The 22118-nt window shown below is 45.9% G+C and overlaps 1 protein-coding gene across 2 annotated transcripts; it reads left to right on the top strand.

Annotated features, from left to right (window-relative positions):
• Nucleotides 1–378: 378 nt before the first annotated feature.
• LOC100648670 (paired box protein Pax-6) lies at nucleotides 379–21836 on the top strand. 2 transcript variants are annotated; one of them, XM_048412048.1, is made up of 6 exons: nucleotides 379–3999; nucleotides 9493–9669; nucleotides 16443–16583; nucleotides 19222–19614; nucleotides 19775–19959; nucleotides 20288–20607. In XM_048412048.1, exons 1-6 carry the CDS (start codon nucleotides 3501–3503, stop codon nucleotides 20474–20476), a joined length of 1584 nt encoding a protein of 527 aa, XP_048268005.1. In that variant the 5' UTR covers nucleotides 379–3500; the 3' UTR covers nucleotides 20477–20607. The 2 variants fall into 2 exon arrangements, with proteins under 2 accessions (XP_048268005.1, XP_020721924.1); XM_020866265.2 differs by having other exon boundaries at nucleotides 383–3999; nucleotides 20271–21836.
• The last annotated feature ends 282 nt before the right edge of the window (nucleotides 21837–22118 follow it).

Below are 22118 nucleotides of genomic sequence, written 5' to 3'. Positions count from 1 at the left end.
TGCAGCGGATTTTCCCATGAACGACACCGTTTTGAACGTACGCCTTCCAATTGCTAATTATCTGGCAACGACAGAAAATAAAGAGCATCTGACACGGGTCGACGCACTGTGCGTAAGACTTGCGCTATGATTTTGGAGTGAAAATGGGAAATGATGGCAGATCTATCGAGGAAACAACGGTATATTGCTAGTGAAAAGAGAACGCACGAGATAGTAAGAAACGTTGATTTGAATATCTTGCTCCGACGGAAGTTAAATCGTAGCAGGAAATGTTTGAAAACTGACCAAGACTTTTGTGCAAAAGGAGCGTCGAACTTGAGATATCAGGACTAAGTATAACACGCGGACGGAAAGGATTTTTACAAGCGCGCTTTCGATTGCACCGAATCTGTGAACGACGATCAAACGAGTGCCGCGTTCCTCCGTAGCCTCCAAGTGGATTTAAAACTTGTTCCGAGGGAACTACACAATCATTCTCGTTTCCCGGCACAAACCCGCGTCAAAATCTGTCTGTAACATCGTACTAATCGTCTGTAGAGGACAAGTATATAGGATATTTGACCGTGAGATTTATTAAATGTTATTTCTTGTTATCGAAACCGTCGAATATATCTAAAATAATAAATAAATATATAGACTATATCCGCTGAGTCGCTCGTACAGTGTATAAACCGCAAAGTAAAATTGCTAATTAATATTCAATAAATGCCCGTTAGATACTCGTCGATAACTCTGTAGATAACTCGTGATAACATTTAGATAGCTCGTTGATACTGAACTCTTTTCGGTTGCGTCCGTTTATTTATACTGGTCGGGAGGAAATCGGAAAATTCAATTCGTCGACGGTTGCGCGTAGCTGCGACATTGTTTTACCCCGAGTTTAATTATTCTTGCATTACATGTGTCCAAACGATCTTGATACTTCGAGGCAAAACAACAAATTAACTTGAATTATCCTCTACACGTCTAGAGAAACATCCCAGGATTAAAATAAATCGATATCGTCCGTTGTTCATAGACACGCGAAACAATAAGACCAACGATGACCCTCCCCAAAAAATACCTATTGTCCTATATCATACTGAAGCCAGGTGTTGGAAAAACATAGTGCATGTAAGAGCACGATGACGATTGCAAGTATCGAGGCAAGGTAATCGTTGGAATCAGCGATTCCGGAGCGTAGTCGGCATCCGACATCGACATCCGATTCGGGAATTAATCGATCCTGTCTGCGAAAAGGACAAAGGGGAGAGCCTGTGGAAGGTGGAAGGCGAAAAGCGGAAGGCGAAAGGGCGCTTTCTCGGCGTGGGCGACGACGAACGCTAGGTCGAACAGATCGGTGGGCGTCCACCGGTTCGCCCAATTGGTCGATCGAGCCGGTAATGGTCGGTGGGCGTCGGGTAAGCTCAGATGCGCGGCATGGAGTGCGCACTTGGCTACCTTTAGCCGACGACGACTTGTTCCATGCATCCTCGCGCTTCTCTCCCGGCTTCCCCCTTCAGCTTACCAGCGCTTCGACTAAGCCGCACACTGTCCACCTCTCCCTGTTTCTCGTCACCTCCTCTCTTCCTCCTCGTCGTTCGACGATCCGAGGCCTGTGTGCGCGCGATCGTAATCGTGCAAGCCCTGTGTGCTGGTGCTGCTGCTGCTGTTGCCTCGTCTTCGTGCTCGCCTCTCCTCGTTGCTCCGTGAACTCGTATTTCTCGTCCTCTTCCTTCCCGTCGACGTCCACCGCGTCGTCGTTCCTTCGTCTTCGTCCTCGTCCTCCTGTTCGTCTTCGTCAGAATTGCCGCCGCCGCTGCTACCGCGGCCACCGCCGCTGCGCCGCGGCGCCTTAAATCTTGATCTCACCTCGACTCAACAGTCTGGAGGGTGGGGGTAAGGCTAGTCTGGGCGCGCTTCGAGCCACCGAACGGAAGGCAATCTGCTCGAATCCGGCGGACCGCGAGCAGGTTACCCCGTGTACTCGTGTTACATCGTTCTCCTTCTTTTTTTACGTTCTTCCACACTGGCTTCTTGATACGTAGCTTTCCTTCTCGCGCTCGAATCGAAGGTTACGAAAAAGAGGTGGACCGGTCATCGTGCAAGACGACCGAAATCAAGAGGAATCGCGTGTCCGAAATTACTGTCAAGTGAATGGTCCGAGAGGTGTTCGAGCCTCGATCTATGGCGTTACCAGAGAGAAGCAACCGGAACCGACTACTATATCCTCAGACAGACATCGATCGCACCCGGAAGATGCTACCAATGAAGGAAAAAGTCTAACGAATGTATGTACTTACATAGAGGCTCGTTTTAAGGACAGAGGCGGAAGACCGAAGCGATAGAGCGAACGAGGTCGGGATCGAAAGACAAATAGAAAGACTGTCGTTACCTGAAATCTGGATGTCAGCTGGATGCGAGTAGACGCCGCTGTTCCCGCGAGGCTCTAGAGGGTGGGGGTGAAGCTAGTCGTTGGCGCGCTTCGAAAGCCCGAACGGAAGGCAATCTGCTCGAATCCGGCGGAGCGCGAGCAGGTTATCCCGTGGTAGCGCGTAGCTCGTCGGTCGTTATTGGAGAAGGGAGCACGGGTCGGACAGAAGGAGAAACAGAGAAGCGTGGAACCCGAGAGAAAGAAGAGCGAGAATCGGAGCGAAAGACAGCGGTAGAGCGAGAGAGAAAGGGGGAGAAAGAGCGAGCGAAGAGAGGCGGAGGGTGGGAAGGTAGAGAAGGGCACACGTCTATAGGTAGTCACGAGCTTCGACGAAGCGCCTGCGCTCGCGAGCACTTCTCGCCGTTACCTCCTCGCATCGACTACGCTCGTCCACGTAGACGCGACAGCCGACGTGAAAGCTCGCGTTGCGATGAATCGCGTTCGCCGACGGACCGTCAGACAGGATGTCATTCAGCTTCGTTAATCGGACGCAGGAAACCACGCCGGACCCTGGCGTCGATTGCGCTCGCGCGCTTCTGCGCCAGCGCGATACACACGCCGACCGCCGCATCTTGTGACACCGTGAGTGGCTAAGCGTGCACGAGGACCGACCTCGTTGCCGTCGTTGAACGTCCGGGGCCGTACGTGCCGGAAGACTGTTGTCCTTCGTTCCGCGGTTCGCTTTTCACCCACCTATACGTAGGATTCGTTGTCGGTGTGCTATCTGTTCTTACTCGAGAACGTCGTGACACTCGTGCCTCGGTAAGACACTGGAACTGGTGACTCGAAGCTCGTCCAAATTCAGCGCAAGATCGCTACGATCTTTACGAACGTCGACCTGCGATATCTCGAGTCCGCCAGCGAACTTCTTTCCCCAAGAGAAGAAGACACGGGAAGACAGGGGTGCGAGAAGACAGATCAGGAAACGTCGGGTGCAGGAAACGGCGAGCATCCGTCGGATACGAAGGCAGGAAGAGAAACGACTCTACCATAGGGACGGTGTAGCTACAGAAGTGGAGGCAGAAGGGGAGGAAGAGGAGGAGGAGCTGGTGCCCGGTGTGGAGGGGGTGGAGGTGATCGTCTGGTGATGATGATCGGTGGCGGCGTCGCGACCCCTCCTGGTACTGCCAAGTCGGCGGCTGCGATCGACAGCGAAATGGTGCAGGTCGACGGCATTGGCAGTGGTAGTGTCAGTGGCAGTGCTAGTGGTAGTGGTAGTCCTGCGACAGGCGCGACTACTACACGTATAAGCAACAGCAACAACGCTGGCGGCAATAATAACAATAACAACAACAACAACGGTGACGTTGCAAACAACAATAACAACAACAACAACAACAATAACAACGAAGGTCACGCGGTGGTGAACTGCGCCAGCGGCCCCGCAGCGGCGACCGACAAATTTTGCTGTCACGACGACGATGCACCCGTCAGCACCGGCGTCACGCGTCCTTGGGAACCACCCTCGCCGACCTTCTCGCAGACGAGGTCGCATCTGTTTCAGGTCCATCCACCGCACCATCATCAGCATCCAGCTGCGCATCACCATCAACAGATGACCGTGCCTCCAGTGTCTTTGATCGACGGTCAGTTTGCCTCCACATCCATCCCTTTTGTTTTTTGCCTTCTCCAATACGGTTGACTCTTTTTCTTTTTGCATGAAATCCTTCGAACCACGTTACTATATACCGTTGGCAAGCACGTTACACGGTTGACGCACGATATTCACCATTTGAATATCGTTTCGTCAAGATTAACAAAGTCGAAGATATTTGCGTGTGGCTCGATGTCGTCACAATTGCGAAAACAATGCGCCTTTAATGAAATCGTGCGATTCTAATAGGATCGGGGCTGGCTCGAGATAAAACTCGAGCGCGGGAACAAAGTAATTAATTTTGTTAGAGTGATAACGAGCAATTAATCGTGCATCATGTAGCCCGATCGAGCGTCTCTTCGTCAAATTGCGCGACTCGAACACTTGAATACACTGCGTCTCGCGATATAATCGAGACACACCGGGATAATCGATGAAACGTTCGCGTTACGCTTCGGTTCGTCTCGCTCTGAAAATTTCCATGGAACGCAAACAAACCGAGACACTCCTGGGTTCGCGCGGATAGTTTTCAGCCGGACAAAACCGCGATGATTGAATTTAATTGGACAACCGTTTCTCTTTGCGACGTACCGCGTTACAATCGAACAACGCTAGCAGCGTCCTTATTTTTTGCTCTCCTCTTCCACTAGCACCTTCTTATGGTATTTTGTAAACTGTATCCTCGCCGCCTTTGACACGAATTCGCAAAAACCGGAGGAACCGATTGCACGTTATCGATTGCTTTTTTTCTTCTCTTCTATCGACGATCGTCGTGCTTAGCCTATATCCATTTAAACCGTATTTAAGCCAAAACTAAGTTTCTTCGCGTAATCATTCCACCATGGAGAAATATCATTATCCCATGGACGCGTCGCGCGTGTCCTTTGCTCTTCTACATCGCGAAGGGGAAAAAGGTGGCAATATAAATCGCGTTAAACGAGCGTAAAAACGTCGTTTCATGGTGCTCCAGGTGTCGAAATCCGGGCTCTATGGTAGGTAGGCCAACGATTCTTAAGGGATGATACGATCTTTCCCCTGTCCACGATCGTATCTTCCTCCGAGGCCGCTCGAGCCCCTCTCGGTATCTTAAACGAGCGTTTAAACGCTCGAAAAATCGCGCATCCAAAATTACCACCAATTTTCGTGATCCACGTTCCGCTTTACACGGTTACTCGTTACACGTCAATGAGATATCTATCGGTTTACATCGATTTTGTCGAAAGGAAACAGAATCGTGGAACAGTACGGAGATATTTTCTCGCGAATAAACATCGCACAGGAAATGTCATACGACGTTTATCGGTGCGACAGCTAAATGATGACAGCAAATTATCCGGCATAGGCGTGTTTCCTATTACCATAGCGCGAAACACGGAGGACGACGGTCGATCGGAGCGACGAGGTATCAGAAATAGCGTTTTCGTGGAATAATTTAGAGCGCAATGCGTTCTATATGATACACACCGGACGAGGATGTTTACAACGAGTTGTCGCCGACGTATGACGATCTTATTCTTACCCGACGAATGTTAATTGACCGATCACAGGCAAAGAACAGGTCGGAACGTTCGACACCAATCATAACGCGTTCGCGAACGCCTACGGAATCGTTGTCGCGACGATTCACCAACCGCGAAATCGTGTTCCCGGTTCGTCGAGGATGCAAAGCACGAGACGAGAAGCATCGCAGAAGAATTTAAACGGCCCGTCGACCTTTTCACGGAGCCCTAGAATCCGATGATAAGGTGGTGTGCGATCAACGAGCAACGAATGACCATCGAATAGGTGTCCGAGTTGCAGCCAACTACTGGTATATTCAGAAATCCTTTCCGTGGTTTACACTTGCCAGACGGAACGACGGTCAGCTACCAGCCATACTCGTTCAGAACCGGTTTCAATATGTTGCCAACAGTACGTCTTTTAGCGAAGAGCTGCTGTGCTCTCGTTGAACCTTCAATATCCGTCCGTGGTGATCGGTACGCACTCGACTTCTGTGTCCTGACCGATACCGTGGCCGCTCCGGATATTCGCCGGGACTATCCGCTACACTTAACTGCCACACCCAGCAGGTATTTCGAGACGTTAGCAGGTATATCTCGCGTCGCGGGGCCCCGGTAGTTGGCAGGTATCTTCATCTGTTCGGGTGTCGGCCACTTTGTTTCCACCGATCGTGGGTTAAGTGTCTCCTCGCCGGTCACTCTCGCTCCTATCTGTCCTTTATTGTAGCGTAACGAACGATGTCCGTGGTCGTTGTCGGTTCGTGGTCGTCGAGCGTCGGACGCTAATTAGAATCTTCTAGCAGCTAAGCTAGAAGGCCAATGCGTCAGTCCCTGTTAACAGGGGGGACGCGTGGATATACGAGCGCGTAAATATTGCGCGACACCGCCGCGAAACGTTTAGACTAATTAAACGAGGACAATATTTAATCGAAGTATGCGCAGCTAATTGGATTTCGTGTCCGTTCGTCGTCCGGGAACAGGCAGCGCACGATTTATTTTCCGTTACTCGTGGATAACCTAAGTATCTCGTTCCTATCCGGCTGAATTTATAGCCACACCCTGCGAGTTTCGAGACAGGTACCGGTCAGGTTCGTCCGTTGCCCGCTTTCTGCTTTCGTGGATTTTCGTGAACATCGAGCTGCGCCGCGCCAGCTCGTTGCCTTCGTGTCGTCGAAACGAAATCGTTTCACGCGTGATTCGTTCCGAAGATCGATCCAACCACTTCGAAGGGAGATATCGATGCGTCGCGTCGATTACGCGTGAACCAAGATATCCGCTGCGTTTATCGTCGCAATGATCTGCACGAGACGGTCGAGTCGGTCGATTCGTTCAAGGATCGAACGATTTTCATTCATCGATCTCGTTTCCTCTTCCAGGCACTTACCAGAAGGAATCGCGCTCCTTGATTTTTATAACGATTATCTATTGCCTCGCGCGAACGATCGGTCTTTTCCACGGGGCAATTTCGTATATACGAAAGAATATAGAGGACTCGATGGCAGAACTCGTTCAGAACCGGTTCTAGCCTCGCGTCGATGCAACGACACGACGCATTTCTTTCTGTGCATCGGCTACTTTCGTTTTCACGGCATCTTCGATAGCTTTGACACGAAACGAACGCAGAATGCGCGTCCGTGCGATTTCCAGAACGGGCAGAACGCGTAGGTTTCGCACCGCTCGCGCTTGCCAAACGATCCCAACGGATGCATCTCATCGTCCGCAAACTGCCTCGTCCTCGCGTCTCCTTCTCTGTTGCCAGGACCAAATTACTCGCGACACGTGTATATTCCCTGACCGCGTACATATCTTCCGAAACGAACTCGCCTCGTTATTCCCCGATTCGACTTCCGACCGGCTTTCTTATGTTCAATTCAACGCCATCGAAACATCTCCGAATACTTTAAACTTGGCACGCTCGATCGACTTCGAGTTGCTCAATAATATATTCCGCGTGTATTTTTATATCTCGGATATAGCGTCCGAGAGTCACGCGTATGAATAACCTCTCTGGAATCACCCATGTATCAACGCCGAGCGCGAAGAAGTCACAATTTAATTCGTTAATCGGGCGACATGGCGATAAATACAAAGAAACCGGTGTTATAACGGCGCTAGTTGCTTTGTTGAATATCGGGACGACGCAAAATGTCGAGCTGCGAAACGAGCGTAAAACGGGATAAGAAACCACGAGAATTCGCGTAAAATTCATCTGGATCGTCGATTGGCAATTCGGTCGACGCTTAAAAGACTAATTAATTAAACGGGTGCTATGTAAACGCATACGCGCGTTCCGTCCGCTCGTAACCAGTCGAAACAAGGCGTTACAAATGAGCTGAGGAACCGGGTCGTTTTCTATCTACCTGCGGAATTTAATTTCTCGTTTGACGATCGTCTTCGCGTCCGGCTTGTCTTCGCGCGCGCACCATCATGAGCCCTTCTCGCATCTTGCTGAGCCCCGGTAGGCGCGGAAAACGGTTCTTTAATATCGTCGTTCGATCGTAAATTATCGTGGTCACCGGATCGTACGAAACGTCGTTAAGATTATCCGCCAGTAAAATCACGGTGCCTGTCCGCGCGAACTCGGCGCTAATTACAATTATTCTTCTGGCCGTGATTCCTCTTCGGAATTAATTCGAAGGGGAAAAGGATATGTACGCAGAGACGAGCACAGACGGCTGCACGAACTCGTACGAGCCGCTCGCGTGATTATTTCTCGCAATTACCGATTCACGAAGCCGTTATGAAAAGCCAGCCGGCCATCGTCGCAAAAAACCAATCGTTTGGTAAACGCGAGCTGTCGGCCGACACCCTTTCCGACCGCCTTTTCTCTCCTCTTCGCTCTTCTTTCCTCGTTTCCTCCTCTCAACCGCCCCCTGTTCTCCCTTTTCTCATCTCCCTGTGTCTCCTCCCTCTTTCTCTCTCTCTTTCTCTCTCTTTCCTACCCTATCCTATAAGTACTCAACCTCATCCCCTCGTCGTCAACCCTACCCCTCCCTCTCTCTTCTTCGGAAAGATACGATCAGTGTTGGAAGTTTAAAGTAAGGTTCGCCCGGCGAAAAATGGATCGCTCTCAATACCGTGGCCGGTTCGATCGTAAATCGTCGCCTGTTTCTCCGGTGAGCGCGCGAGAGTGGCACGAAACGGAACGTCGCGTCGCGTCGCCGAGATTAGCCGCCTATAAAATCACCGAGGAAGTCGCGAACCACCGGTCCGGCCGTGTCCTTCGTGGAATTACGAGGGTATTCGCACCTTCGGTGATTAATCGACGTGATTTCAAACGGCAGATGCTTCTCACTCGGCCATCTCTTTCTTTCCCTTGTCCGTGGTGCCGGCGAGAGGGCCCCCGAGAGACGAGAAGAAGATCGCATCGATGAGATCGCGTTCCGCGTCGAGTAATTTAAATTAATTCGCTCGATTACGCCGGCACGTCCTCGCGATCGCCGTTCCACGCGCTCGTTACACCTTTACTGTTAATGAAATCGTATTTATCATCGGTTTTTGCCGATCCTTCGCGAGTAAAGTAGCAGATCGACCATAAACATTCGAGCGATGCATGGAATCGATCTACTATTTTTCGATCTGTTCTCGATAGCGAGAAACTCGTTGAATGTTCGTCCATGAATTATAGAACGAAGCACGTCGAACGTTCACCGAAAGCGCGTACTCACAAGCGTACAGTTTACGAATAGATATACTGTTTGCAAATAGTTGTCGCAAGATAGTTGCAAATGTTTTATATCCGCTCAGCACGATGCCTACTATTGTGTCTCGCGAACGGGTTTACGCACAGTACGACAACCAGACGACAAGATGTCGTGAACATAGTATGAAATATGGTTTTTCAAGTAGCTGACAATTTTTTATCTTCGCTATTGGTCTTTGTATTGTATTCGCGTTATTGTCGCGAGTAAATCTTGTTAAGCGGCGAAGACGAAGGCGAGTTATACCAGCGAGATTGGTAATCGGTTACGTTGCTACGTTTCCAGGCGTGAGCTTACAAAACTGTACCGCGGGACCATTTGCCAGCGGCAACGGTGGTGGAACCAGCCGTCAACGATTGCTCGAACTATCGCACGGATTAGGAGCTTTGAGGCATTACAACGACCTTGCCAATCATGTGCTGTCGCTGAATCAACAAGGGGCGGTCGTCACCAAACTTCTGGGTAAGTTTTCCATCTTGGTGCCTAAACTATATACGTATTAATAAACTAATCAAATTTCGTATAAATTATCTCATGCGAGAGAAAGATACGAGAATCTATCGTTGACATTTCGCGTAGCTTGCAGGTTAGGATTCCTATCGACCGACAGCGTCTGTTTATAAGTTCAGTATAATTTAATAATTCGCCATTTGACGCACGAGGAAAGCTAAATGTATAAGAAATAGCTAAAAAAAGAAAAGAAGAAGCGACTATACATAAGCGTATCCCTTCTACGAGAAATTACCTTTATGCAAGGTACCTACAACTCGTTCTTTTCCGTTCTGAGAAGCCTTCTGGTCAGACGATCGAGCATAATAGAGCAGTTTGCTTACGCGTAACAGAATTCCATAGATCGCGAACTGATCCAAACAACGGCATTCCTCTCAGCCAGGTATCATCGCGAGATAAATGCTGGCGAGCGGTAACGTGCACGCGTTTACCGATCCGTGACGCGGCTCCTCGCGATGAAATCCAAGAAAATGCCGAGTCAGGAGGCGACACGCGCTGAAAATCCGTGTTCGGCATAGTGTCCGCTCAGTCGAGCGAAACTGCACCAGTAACTCGCTCAAAATTACCTAGCCGCGCGTGCTCTCCGCTCAAGGCGACAGAAAAATCAGCGGAGATCGCGAGCGGCGAAGCAGCCATCGTGATCCGCGAAACGACCGGTGAAACTCGCGGCAATCTTTCGCTATTATTCCCATAGACGTGGCACCATTATTCCCTGGTAATTGCATCCGCGACTGTTCGTTAGCCTATCCGACGAATCTCGAGATACCGATGTAATCGTGGCTAATGCCCTGTAACACGGAAGAGATCGAATCGCTGGAAATTTCTCTAATCTCTGCAAATGTTTGTAAACGTCCATCGATGAAAAAGATTAACACGTTCCGCGAAGTTAGGGATAATTGCCGCTTCCGGCGTCCGAGAAATTGGTAGCACGAGTTTGAAAGTACTTTGATCAACGCGAGCATACGAATGGTATAGTAGGTAGAAGCGATATACCTTGTAAAGTCGTAAAATAAAACATTAACTAAAGTCACCAATTGATTTAGCTATAGCTATTGGCATTCCATGCGCATGCTGGTATCTGCGTTGCTTTTTTGAAAACATTTTCTGTCATCGTTAACAGCTCAACGATAACTTATACGTTGAACATAAGTTAGACATTAGTTATAAGTAGATTGCGGATATTTGTACAAATTCGTATTTTTATAAACGCAGCTGAAACGTGAAACCTAAGCAGGATATCTCGCTTATGTACAAATTATTCTAACAAATATTAGATATTCTCTATATTTTCGTATGGTATAATATATTCTCTGCATTGTTACATCTCCAAATTTCCCAAAATGTAACTTTTGATTGTAACTATTCTCGGGAACGAACGAAGAACCGATTTCGAATTGCGTACATTATATGATCCTGAACAAGATTCTAGGTCTTTATGATCCCCGATACGAATTAATTATTCGTTTATTATAAATACGTTTATTATAAATTCGTTTATTATACGTTTCAAATTAATAGTAATTGATCATCGAAAGTTGTACACTTCAAACACTGACCAGTTTGACAATCTCGCTTTATCGCTTCCATCCACCGTAAGTGGTTTGATTTTATCAGATCATTCGTTAGAAAGATATTAGAGATAAACGAGTCCGAAGCTTAGACACGCTGAAATAAAAATACATAACTGTTCGGTAGATTTCTTAAGCGTTTGCCAGATTCAAAATATTAATTCGCCAGAGCCGTTAATCACGACAAGCTGACGACAGTCCCGCGAGCTACTCGTTCACGGCTAGTTTTTTACAAGGATGTTCCATACTGTTTGCGCAGCAAATTCGAGCAGATTGACGTTGATGACCGCTCGTTCGCGTCCGAGGCGATAAAACGGCGTAAACTAAATTGATCGGCATCCCGAGCATTTTCCAACCACTGTCGGGGAAATAAGAAGGAGCATCGCGTATCAGTATGGGCAAATAAGGCATAACGAGCGTTACGAAGAAGCGGCGGTCTTTCGAGCTCGTTAGCCGGCCAAGATTAACTTGTAACAGCTGTTTCTTTTTCCCGTAAAACATTCGCTTGACCAGTGCTCGACCGTTCTGGAATAATTTGTCAATAATTGCTCTGATCTTTACCCGTGCCGATCTTCCACGTCCCCGATTCGAGGAATCTACGCGAGGAATTTAGGAGATATCGAACGACGTTCTTTTTACTGTATCAAGAATTTATGCATTGTTTGATAAGCTCTGTTAATTTTTGTGGATCTTGGAATGCTTGTATTTGTTCGTAGTACGGAGGTTAAGTTAACTTATGTCATTAAATTATATATTCTTTAAAGTGAGATAATTTTAATGTCTCTTCAAGTATGGAAATGCTTTTAACGAATATCTGTTAATTTTGTGGCAAATTTAAGACGAAAAAGTAAGATATATTTGCACATTTGACATATTTCTTATATCAAAAGAATGACAAGAATGCAGTAAAAATAACAGAAGCTTTTTATTGCTTATGGGGAAAGCATCTTCACGAAAGAACTGTCTAAAGATGGTTTCTTAGATTTAAAGCCTGGGATTTCAACATTGAAGACTAATAAAGTTCGAGCATACACTCAGTGAGTGATGGTTGTCAATTAGAGGCATATGTCATTGGTTAAGAATAGATAAACGAAAGTCATTGAACGATACGATACATGCATATTGTGTTGAAAATAACCTACCTTTTCAAAATACAGCGCTGCGAGTTACGTGAAAATACCATCAACTTGTCAAACGATCTAATAAAAATAATCCTTAGAATACTTTGATTCGTTAACTAAATTGAGTGCATCGAACTTTGAAAAGAAGAATTCGTTATATCATTGACGAAATCGAATCATCGAACAACCGATGGATAAGCGATAGGTATTCTAACGATCGAAGGGAGGTCGAATCCGATAAACAGGTGTGAATCGATGGTCGAAAATCGTGATTCAAAGTCGAGCAACAGTGGCGACGACCATCGACTTCTACGTTCGGAGAAGAGGAAGAGGAACGCTGAACATTGCCGAGGGGAGCAATAAAAAAATGGAGGTGAGCCACCGAGCATCGGTGGAACGCTGGTTTCTCTCTTTCTCGACTGACTGCTACCTTGGTCCTCGTTAACTTTACGAGCGGCTCGTAAAAATACCGTTCGGCCTGCTCTCTCGACTCGCCGGTAATGTCTTCATCTCCACTGGATACGGACTCCTTAGGCCTCTCGAGGTGAATATAATGTACCATAATCGACCCGCAATTACTTAACAGCGGCAAACAATTAATCCCCTGGCTGCGCCGTAGTCGTCTGGCTGCGCAAGAATCGCCGATTCCTCTTCCAGCTTCGCAATCTTTTTCTTCGATCGAGAGCAACCACGGTGTATTCTGCGTGCGGACACGAAACGCATGTTACGAACGTTCGAGACCATAGACTGGGCGTTCCAACGATGTTCATCGTTGTACCTGGTGAACGTTACGGTTTCGTTAACTCCCGTCTGACAACCGCGGACGCGAGTTCATCCATCTCGCGAACCTCGCATCCACGGCTTCGTATGGAATCAAGAATCAACGATTTCGCCGAGATACATATCCGCCATCCGAGAACATGTATTCGTATTATAGAGCTTATCACGTGCGTTGATATCTTCGTGCAGCAGCGTTTCGAGAGCACGATAAATTTCTCGAGAGCAACGAGAAAAGCGTTCTTAGCTAGACGGCCGATATCGTCTAATTTCTCCGATGCATCCCGGACGATTAATTCAGCCGCAACATCCTATCGGTCTTCTTATCCATGCGTACCAAGATCGATCGTCGCCGATGGAGAAATGGTCCCGGAATGCGCGAAAGGAACGTCGAGGAGACGGCTCGAACGCTCCATAGCGAACTGCATAGACGTTCGTCGGGATAACGACCGCGTACCTAGCAAGAGAAACCTATCCCTGCATTCTGTTCCGCGATTGCGCCTATTTTCCATTCGTAAATCCATAATGGCCGGCTCGATCTCGTCGGAGATGGATGCTGGTAGCCATCGCAAAGCTCGAGACGAATAAGCATATCGATGGTGATCCGCTTGCGTCCGCTGTCCGTTGATTCGATCCATGGAGGAACGAGTAACCACTAGGTACGATGGAACCGCGGCTTCGTGCGGTTTCTTTCATTAACCGGACCCCGCTCTCGAAAATTTCATACACACGCGCGAGCGCGCGGACCAGCGGCCGTGCACACGGAACAAAATGAAACGGAAAGAGAGGAGGAAAAGCGAGTAACCAGATGGAAGAGAGAGACATTGTATCGGGGCAAAGAATTTGCTCGAGGCATGGATGCCTATTAGGTGGGTACATCGTTTATACCAGGCACGCAGTTCATCCGTGGGAGCGCACGCGATATCCTACAGACTTTAGCCGTCATTATTGTTATTAATAATAAGACGTAACTACCGATAATTGCTCAACTCTGACTGCGCCTCCGTTTTCCATTATCCTTGCCAAGATCGTGCGTTTCGACAACTCCGGCAGCGGTACGAGACGCGAGACAAGCCTTCCGATACGTCTAACATCGCGTATTCTGCGTGTAAGCAGCCTGTTCTCCGGCTCGTGTACTTTTTTCATCAATTATTTCTGCGATAAGAAGCGGTTTCGAAGCGGTTTTTCCTGTAATAGCGCGCGAGTACACGTAAGACGCGAGTTCCTTGTACATGCGAATCTTCTAGTTTTATCAAGAAGCAGAAGTTTTAGGACCAAGCGTTAAATAAAGAGTGGAGGAGTTGAAATGATAAGTCATGTCAGAAGCGAAAAGTTTCGATAGAAAGAAAAACACGGTTCTGTTAATTTTGATGATTACGTCATTTATTATTTGATTGTTGCGAATTCTTAGCGTTTACTAGCTTTACAGTTCTACAAAGGGGATGGATTAACTGTACATGTTAAATTTCTTCCTTTGTACACTATACTTTCTTCTTTTTTAATCGCAATCTACCGAACTCTAACGATCATAATACTGTTACATTCTGCAATAACTTTAAAAGCTTTTTCCATTTCTTTTAGAGCTCTCGTCGTTTATCATTCCAGCTTCTCAACTTCGAATACCTATAGAACCTGCATCGTTTATACAACAAACATTCGTCCATCTATATTCTTCGAAACAGCTGCATAATAAAAACTTCAATTACGCTGTTCAACTTTATAGTTACAAGCGTATCTCCATTGATAGACAATTTTTCCAGTGCATCAGGCCGTTCAATAGAGTTCGCGGATTTTATCGACGGTCGAGTTTAACGAGCATCGTACGACACTCCATCTTTGTAGTTATGTGTTCGCGTAACACCTGTCTGCCTTCGGCGTACAACTTGTCAGCTGTACCGTAGTCATTGTCGTTAATGATAACGCGAAACGTTCTATAATTACTCGAGTCTGACTGCGCTTTCTCTGCTCGCATTATAAAGCTAGGTTCGTCCACTTTGGACTTCCAATTTTTCCTGAGGAGTTGTAATACGCTAGGAGAATGAAGCAGTTAAATCCATGATAACCACCACGAATCTGTCAACGAGACGATCATGCGAACTCCGCTTACGATTCTCGATGATACACGATCTTATAATTACAATCGATAATTCGATAAAAACTGACTGGAAAGAGCAAGGTCCTTAAATTGTTAAATACATTTAACGGAACGTTCAACGCAATAAGCAAATTATTGTTTCGGCAAAAATGACACCCAATATCGCGTTAAACTGCGAAAATCCTTCAATTGGAATAAAACAGCGAAGAGAAGTTGAGAAGTAGAGATTTACTAATCACGATTTACTAGCAATCTTAATCTCTACATTACGATTGTAAAACCTCGAACAAAATTGCCTCTCACTTATAACTTTTTTTACCGTATCTCGCTCGTACAGCTGTTATCCTCTCCCATAAAAAAATTGTACTTATTTGCTACAAAATTTGCCACTTCAGCTGTTCAATTTGAAGAATCAAACACATCGGAAAATGAATGCGATTGCAACGATTCAAACTTTCAGTTTTCATTAATTATGCCTAATCCGAGCGAGTTGGAAGCGTTACTCTTTCATGACGATCGACCAGAGCGGAGAAGAGAGCGGAAAGAAACGCAGAGGAGCGGCATGGCAGCAGGTTGAACACGTCTCGGCTCATATTAGATACCTCTGATTATATATTATCGCAGGCTATCGCATACCAGTATCGTTTCACGTGCTAAGCTCCTAATGACTACCCCGTGTGGATCCGCCCAGACGATACGATTGGTATCCGATGTCGAGAGCCTGTGCGAGACAGGACTTATACACGGGATGCGCTCCAACCTTCTAAGCCTCCATCTTGTCAACTGCTACAACGTATTCCATCCAATACATCGAACAAACTACGAGCAATAGTTCTTTTCCTTTCTTCGTATATGTACTTTTGTAACCAATCTACTCGTAGCGTACTACGTATGTTTAAATAGCAATTCATACAAGGTAGAAGCTCGTGTGCTTGAGGAACACTTATAAAGGTCGGCTGACAGTTTGCACTCGAGCGTTATTACGTGGAGAATGTCCGGTGTTTGCGTGATTTTCCGAAATTATGCGGGTTCAATGCTGGACACTCGCCGATACGACCGGCACGGGCATATAAACCGGCATCGCCGTTTACGACCAATTTTATCGCGAAGCACAAGTATTAGCGAAGACAACGCGTCCTTGAAATTCGTTCTAACGTGTTCCAGGTACGCTGCGCCCGCCGGGTTTAATCGGTGGCAGCAAGCCAAAAGTTGCGACGCCAGCCGTCGTCGCTAAAATCGAACAATACAAGAGGGAAAATCCGACGATCTTCGCATGGGAGATTCGAGAGAGGCTCATCTCCGAAGGTAAGCACATTTTGTCGATACTATAATACTTCATGTGGATAACAGCACGATAAATGATAGAATGGCATTTGTTAAAGTGCGTTTAGCCTAACCGAGCTAATGCTCGTTCACTTTGGTCAAATTAAAGTGTAAACGCATAGGAATGCTTAAAAAATGCTTGTTTGAGTTATTGAAAACGAATTTATGGACAGATCGCTCGGTAAACGGATATAATAAAGTAAACGAATATAACCGACTGCTGTTGCTGTCGCTCTACATTCTTGCTAATGGACCAGTTTGATTCATGCGTTACACAGAAATCAAACTAATCGACTCTCTATGAAGAATTCTTAATTTTAGTACCAGAATATATGATTATGACGGTAATCATTTGCATTCCAAGAAACTAAGTACCGATCGTATACATATAGCCATCGTATTCCGCAATGAAATCGACGAACTTCACCAACACATTCAGCATGTTATTCTAGATAAAATATGTCATATACACCGTTCATTAATTCTTTATTTTGGAAATATGAGAGGTATATTGATATAAACGATAAATAGTCAGGCGCCTTACAGCTATTTGATTTTTGCTTAATTATATATTTGGAATTTTCTGATATTTTATTTATTGATCTGGTCTAATGATATCTACGTGCTTAAAATAACCACGTCGTGTCTCTATACATACAACTAAATGAACTTCTGTTGATCAAAATATTGGACAGACCATTTCTAATGTAAACGTACCAGGTTCACATGTTTATATATATATATATATATATATATATATTATCTCGTATCCAGCCTTCCATTTAATTACTTTTGATTTCATACAATTCTATGAAAAGATCTAACGGAGATAGGTTAAATAGTTGTAGAAAGCAAATTAATTAATTAAATAATTAACTAGATATATCAGTAGATTATACATATTTTTGCATCTATAAAAAATTTAAACACGCAAAATATCTAAAATACATAAAGTGTTCGTTAGAACATTTAGGATTAGACGAGACAAAATTTTTATCTGAATTTCGTTTCTTATAGTTATGTTCATAAAAATATACATTTCCGTAGACATCAGTTCGATATTTCCACTAATATCTCGACAACAAAGCTAAATTCACTCATACAGAACTATTCGATTTACTCCTTATACCATTACGTGACGTGTAACATATTTTATTGTCAAAGTGATCTGTCGAACATCGACGATAGTAAAGATTTTCGATTTCGTCGGAGAATACCTTGTAATAAGATTAAGAATTTTTCAGAAAACAGAGTTGATCGGTTTAACTTCCGAGTTGCTAATATACAATACAATAAAGTGTACGACGAATTCTGTTCGTATGTAATTGCCAACAACTAGATATGTAGTTAGTTAACTTCTTATTTAACAATGCGTGAGCCGCACGTTTCGTGCACAGTTGCAAATCGCTCGCAATAATAGTAGTACGTGTGTTGTAGTACGAGCGCACGTGCAATTGCGACTAGAATCAAGAAACTTTTCCACGTTCTTCTCCATCGGCATACTTTATTCTTTTGAAAACGAGCTTCGGCGTAGTCTCACCTTGTATTCTCTTCATCGCGCATGAATGTCTCATTCCTTCTTCGACTATCAATTAACTGAATTTGCGTCTCTCGTTCTTAATGCGTTGGGAACTTTCTCCTTTGAGGCGTATCGTGCGTCATCCACGAGCAATTTACATGAAAATCAAGAGCATTTCGAAACGCAGAAAGAACCGGATGCAAGGTGTTCATTATTGATTTCAAAAGAACGGAATCTTGGGAGGAAGGTGTCGAGGATGGAAACCATAATTCACATTACCTGCTACGAAATCTATTTGTAAACCTACAATTGAAGTTCATCGTAGAAGAAATTCGAACACGCCTCTAGCATGTTACGATTCTAGCCTAACATCAAAGTTAAAACTGTTTATTGTACTTTACAATAATCGTATAATACGAAACTAGTAGGTCATAAATCGATTGTTTGTTTTATAGTCTCGAGTACGTGAGACGATCTATTATTATTAGCGTGGACACCTATTATTATTGTCAAAAATGTCACTCGCTTATCAATAACGCACGACACACGTGTTTCATAACGGCGTCAATGCCGTATATGTTATGTATATTATAGGAAGGTATACTTTACGCTTTCGAACAAGTGCAATCGATCCAGGACGATCTAAGAAAATTCTCACGAGATGAGAGACAAATTCGACAAGAGAGCGCAATTTAATTTACTTTACCTTCAGAACAATTTCAAACTACCATCAACTACCATCGTTTTCCATCTACTAAAATTTTGACTAACACTTTCCATTCTACTAAATCTTCCAAAGAATCGCGAACAAGAAGCGAAACGAATCCTATGATTCACACACACAATTCAGATGATTCAACTTTTATTTTATCTTTCAAACCAGCTCAGATCGTCATCGTCCATCGTCTGCCAAAATTCTTCAAAATCTCACAAAGAATTGCGAACAAGAAGCGAAAGAAATCCGAATAAGACTAGACGATTTATCTTACTTTTTCTTCCGGACAACGTTAAACAACCGCCAAAGTTCTCTACTCCCTCGTAAAGAATCACAAGAATCGCAAAGTAGACAGTTCCAGAAGCAGCATGCTCGTTTCTTTGCAGGCGTTTGCAGCAACGCGACAGCTCCATCCGTCAGTAGCATCAACCGAATTCTACGAAATCGCGCGGCAGAACGAGCAGCCGCGGAATTCGCGAGAGCGGCAGGCTATGGTTTATACGCCGCGGGTCCACATCCGTATTTCAACAGCGCCCATCAACACCCAACGACCAGCCACCATTTACCCGCTGGCTGGCCAGCGCCGGGGGCAGCGGGTCATCCTTGGATGCTGCCGCCATTAGCTACTGGAATCACTGGCGCAGCTTCCGCTCTGCTTCTTCCGCCGTCCTTGAGCCCAGGAGCGGCGGCAGCGGCAGCCGCAGCCGCCTCTGCGTCGGCTGCTGGAACGGCGGATCACTCTCTTCACGCGGACGCCATCGCACGAGGGTACTTGCAAGGTGATGATTGTTTAATCTTCCATTAACCGTGTGAAGAACGATTGGGATGAAAATCAGAAAGAGAGAAAGGAAATAGAATCGTGAAACGTGTTGTCGAGTGGAGGAAGATAACGCGAGACAGGGGATGGTAGTAGAGGAAGATGGTCGTTTTTCTGTGCAGACGGTGACGGAGATGAAGGAAGCCTGGATGGGTCGGAGCAACCGAAATTCCGACGAAATCGTACCACCTTCAGCCCGGAACAGCTCGAGGAGCTCGAGAAAGAATTCGAACGATCTCACTATCCTTGCGTGTCTACGCGCGAACGGCTAGCCTCTAAGACCTCTCTCTCGGAAGCTCGTGTACAGGTGAGGATCAATTCCATCTCAAAGATATCTTTGTCGGGGGGCTAGTGCGTTGGTCTCGCAGGGCTTGTTCTTGATCGTAGTTTTCTTGCCTCTCTCGTCTTTCGTTTTGATCGTAGTCGTTATTTCTCTTTCTACTCTTCGTCGAGAGCTTCCAGATCCATAGAGAAGCGAAGTAACGCGATACACAGAGAATTGCGTCTGTGTCGCCCGTGGAATAGGCCCTGCGACTGTCGCGTGCATAGCCTCCTGGTTTCTTCGAAGCTTAGAAATTTGATCACAAGCCATCTAACGACCTAACTCGTGACTCTTAGGTTTGGTTTTCCAACAGACGGGCAAAGTGGCGTCGTCATCAGCGAATGAACCTCTTAAAACGTTCGCCACCACCACCACCTCCACCACCTCCGCCGCCACCGCCGCTGCCGCAGCAGCAGCCGCCGCCGCAACCGCATTCCGCATCCGGTATGGAAGTAAGCCGTACGTCAAGCTGCTCAATCGCCGGAATGGGAGGAGAAAGTAGCGCGTTCCGGGCCGTCGTGACCAACTCCTCGTCATCCAGAGAGGTCGCGGAACGCAACGAGAGGATCGACAGGGTCGATTCCATCACCAAACAGCCGGAAAGAAAACCGAGCGCCTTTAGGATGATCAGTCAACTCGTCGGTGATGATTCGCCGAGTATAATCAAGTCCTCGAGTCCGACCTACGAACAGCAGAGGCACGAGACTAACGTTAGATCCGTGATTGAATCCGAGTCTGTGAACAACAAGGAGTTTGAGCGGGTCGAGGTTGAAGAGGAAGACGAGGAGATCGACGTGCAAGATTCGGATCAAGACGTTGCTTCTTCGCCGACTGTTGCATGGCGGGATCATTGGACGGAACAGCAACCCTTGGAATTGACGAAACACGATCGTTGAAATCGTTCCAACTCGAAACTAGGTGGAACGATCGAAGAAATTGTGCTCGTATTAGAAACGTTTAAAGTAACAATGAGTTTTGCGTGAAATCTTTTGCCACCGAAGATCGTGATTTAACACATGCCTAGTGTCCAAGATCGATTATGAATCAGTGATATATGAAAGAAACGTTGCTGCGAGAGAGAACGTTCAAGTGTATCGATCTAATATGTGCGTGAACAAGAAATCTCGAGATCCGTTTATATCGATCGATCGTGATCGTAGTAGAATTCGTGTCGAATTCGAACAGTGACTGTAATTATTGCTTAATCTCATAGAATTTCATTACACAAGAACAGAAGACTGACGAGATCGTTTCGTTAAACTTCAATTCGTGTGTCTCGCTTCGACATGTCCTCGACTCTTCATCGTTCATGTCGAGTGATACGTCCCTAGTACCTATCCAACTACTTACTACGATTACGATCCATTTATTACAATTAAGATTACGATAATAAGCTACGAGGATGGTTGTGTAACGTTAAATTCCAATTACCGGCAGTGCCGTCGTGGCGTTATTGTCAGCTAGAACTACCGAGGATTTAGATAGGTAATTAATTGCTTACCCGATATGTATCGGGCTGTCGGCCGGCTGCGCTATAATTGCAGCGCTGCGCTATAATTTACACCGCGGTGCAGTGGACGCTTCCCCTATCCAGATACGAGGACAGGAAAGATCCAGATACGAGGACAGGAAAGATCCAGATACGAGAACAGGAAAGATCCAGATACGAAGTCAGGAAAGATCGAAACGCCGAGGAAACAAACGCCGAAACTTATCCGGAACTAGTCCTAGCGAAATCATTATAACGCAGATAATGCATTACCTAGGCACTATGTAGAAAAAATAGATGAATCGATGGTAACCCTGTAACGAACTCTGTTAAAAACGACTTTTATTTAAATGAATTCGTTTGTAAATATCTACCCAAGTCTTTGACTACGAAACAATTCGAAACATCGCAACCTTGTCCACGTTTTCAAATCCACCTTTATTCCTATTCTGGTCACACGTTCTTAGAATCCATTGCGTGATAAAATATCAATTTTGGGTGATTTTGGTGAAAATTAGCATCCCCTTAGAGGGAAGCGAGTATGAGACACGTATAAGGGACAGAAAGGAGAGAAAGAAGGGGATGGGCGGGAGCCAGGAGAAAGGCTCATCGACGATTAACTCGAATCTACGGTTTCGTCGGGTTCGCAAATAAG

The sequence above is a fragment of the Bombus terrestris genome, chromosome 2, assembly GCF_910591885.1.
Source record: "Bombus terrestris chromosome 2, iyBomTerr1.2, whole genome shotgun sequence".
NCBI classification, from domain to species: domain Eukaryota; kingdom Metazoa; phylum Arthropoda; class Insecta; order Hymenoptera; family Apidae; genus Bombus; species Bombus terrestris.
The sequence above is the reverse complement of the archived record's forward strand: the minus strand, read 5'-3'. Positions and strand labels throughout refer to the sequence as shown.

Bases quoted from the DNA above. Each gene is read 5' to 3' on its own strand.
- LOC100648670 (XM_020866265.2), top strand. From the start codon at position 3,501: ATGATGATCGGTGGCGGCGTCGCGACCCCTCCTGGTACTGCCAAGTCG. The intron at 9,670-16,442 runs GTAAGTTTTCCA...AACGTGTTCCAG, and splicing joins GGTCGTCACCAAACTTCTGG to GTACGCTGCGCCCGCCGGGT. The intron at 19,615-19,774 runs GTGATGATTGTT...TTTTCTGTGCAG, and splicing joins CGCACGAGGGTACTTGCAAG to ACGGTGACGGAGATGAAGGA.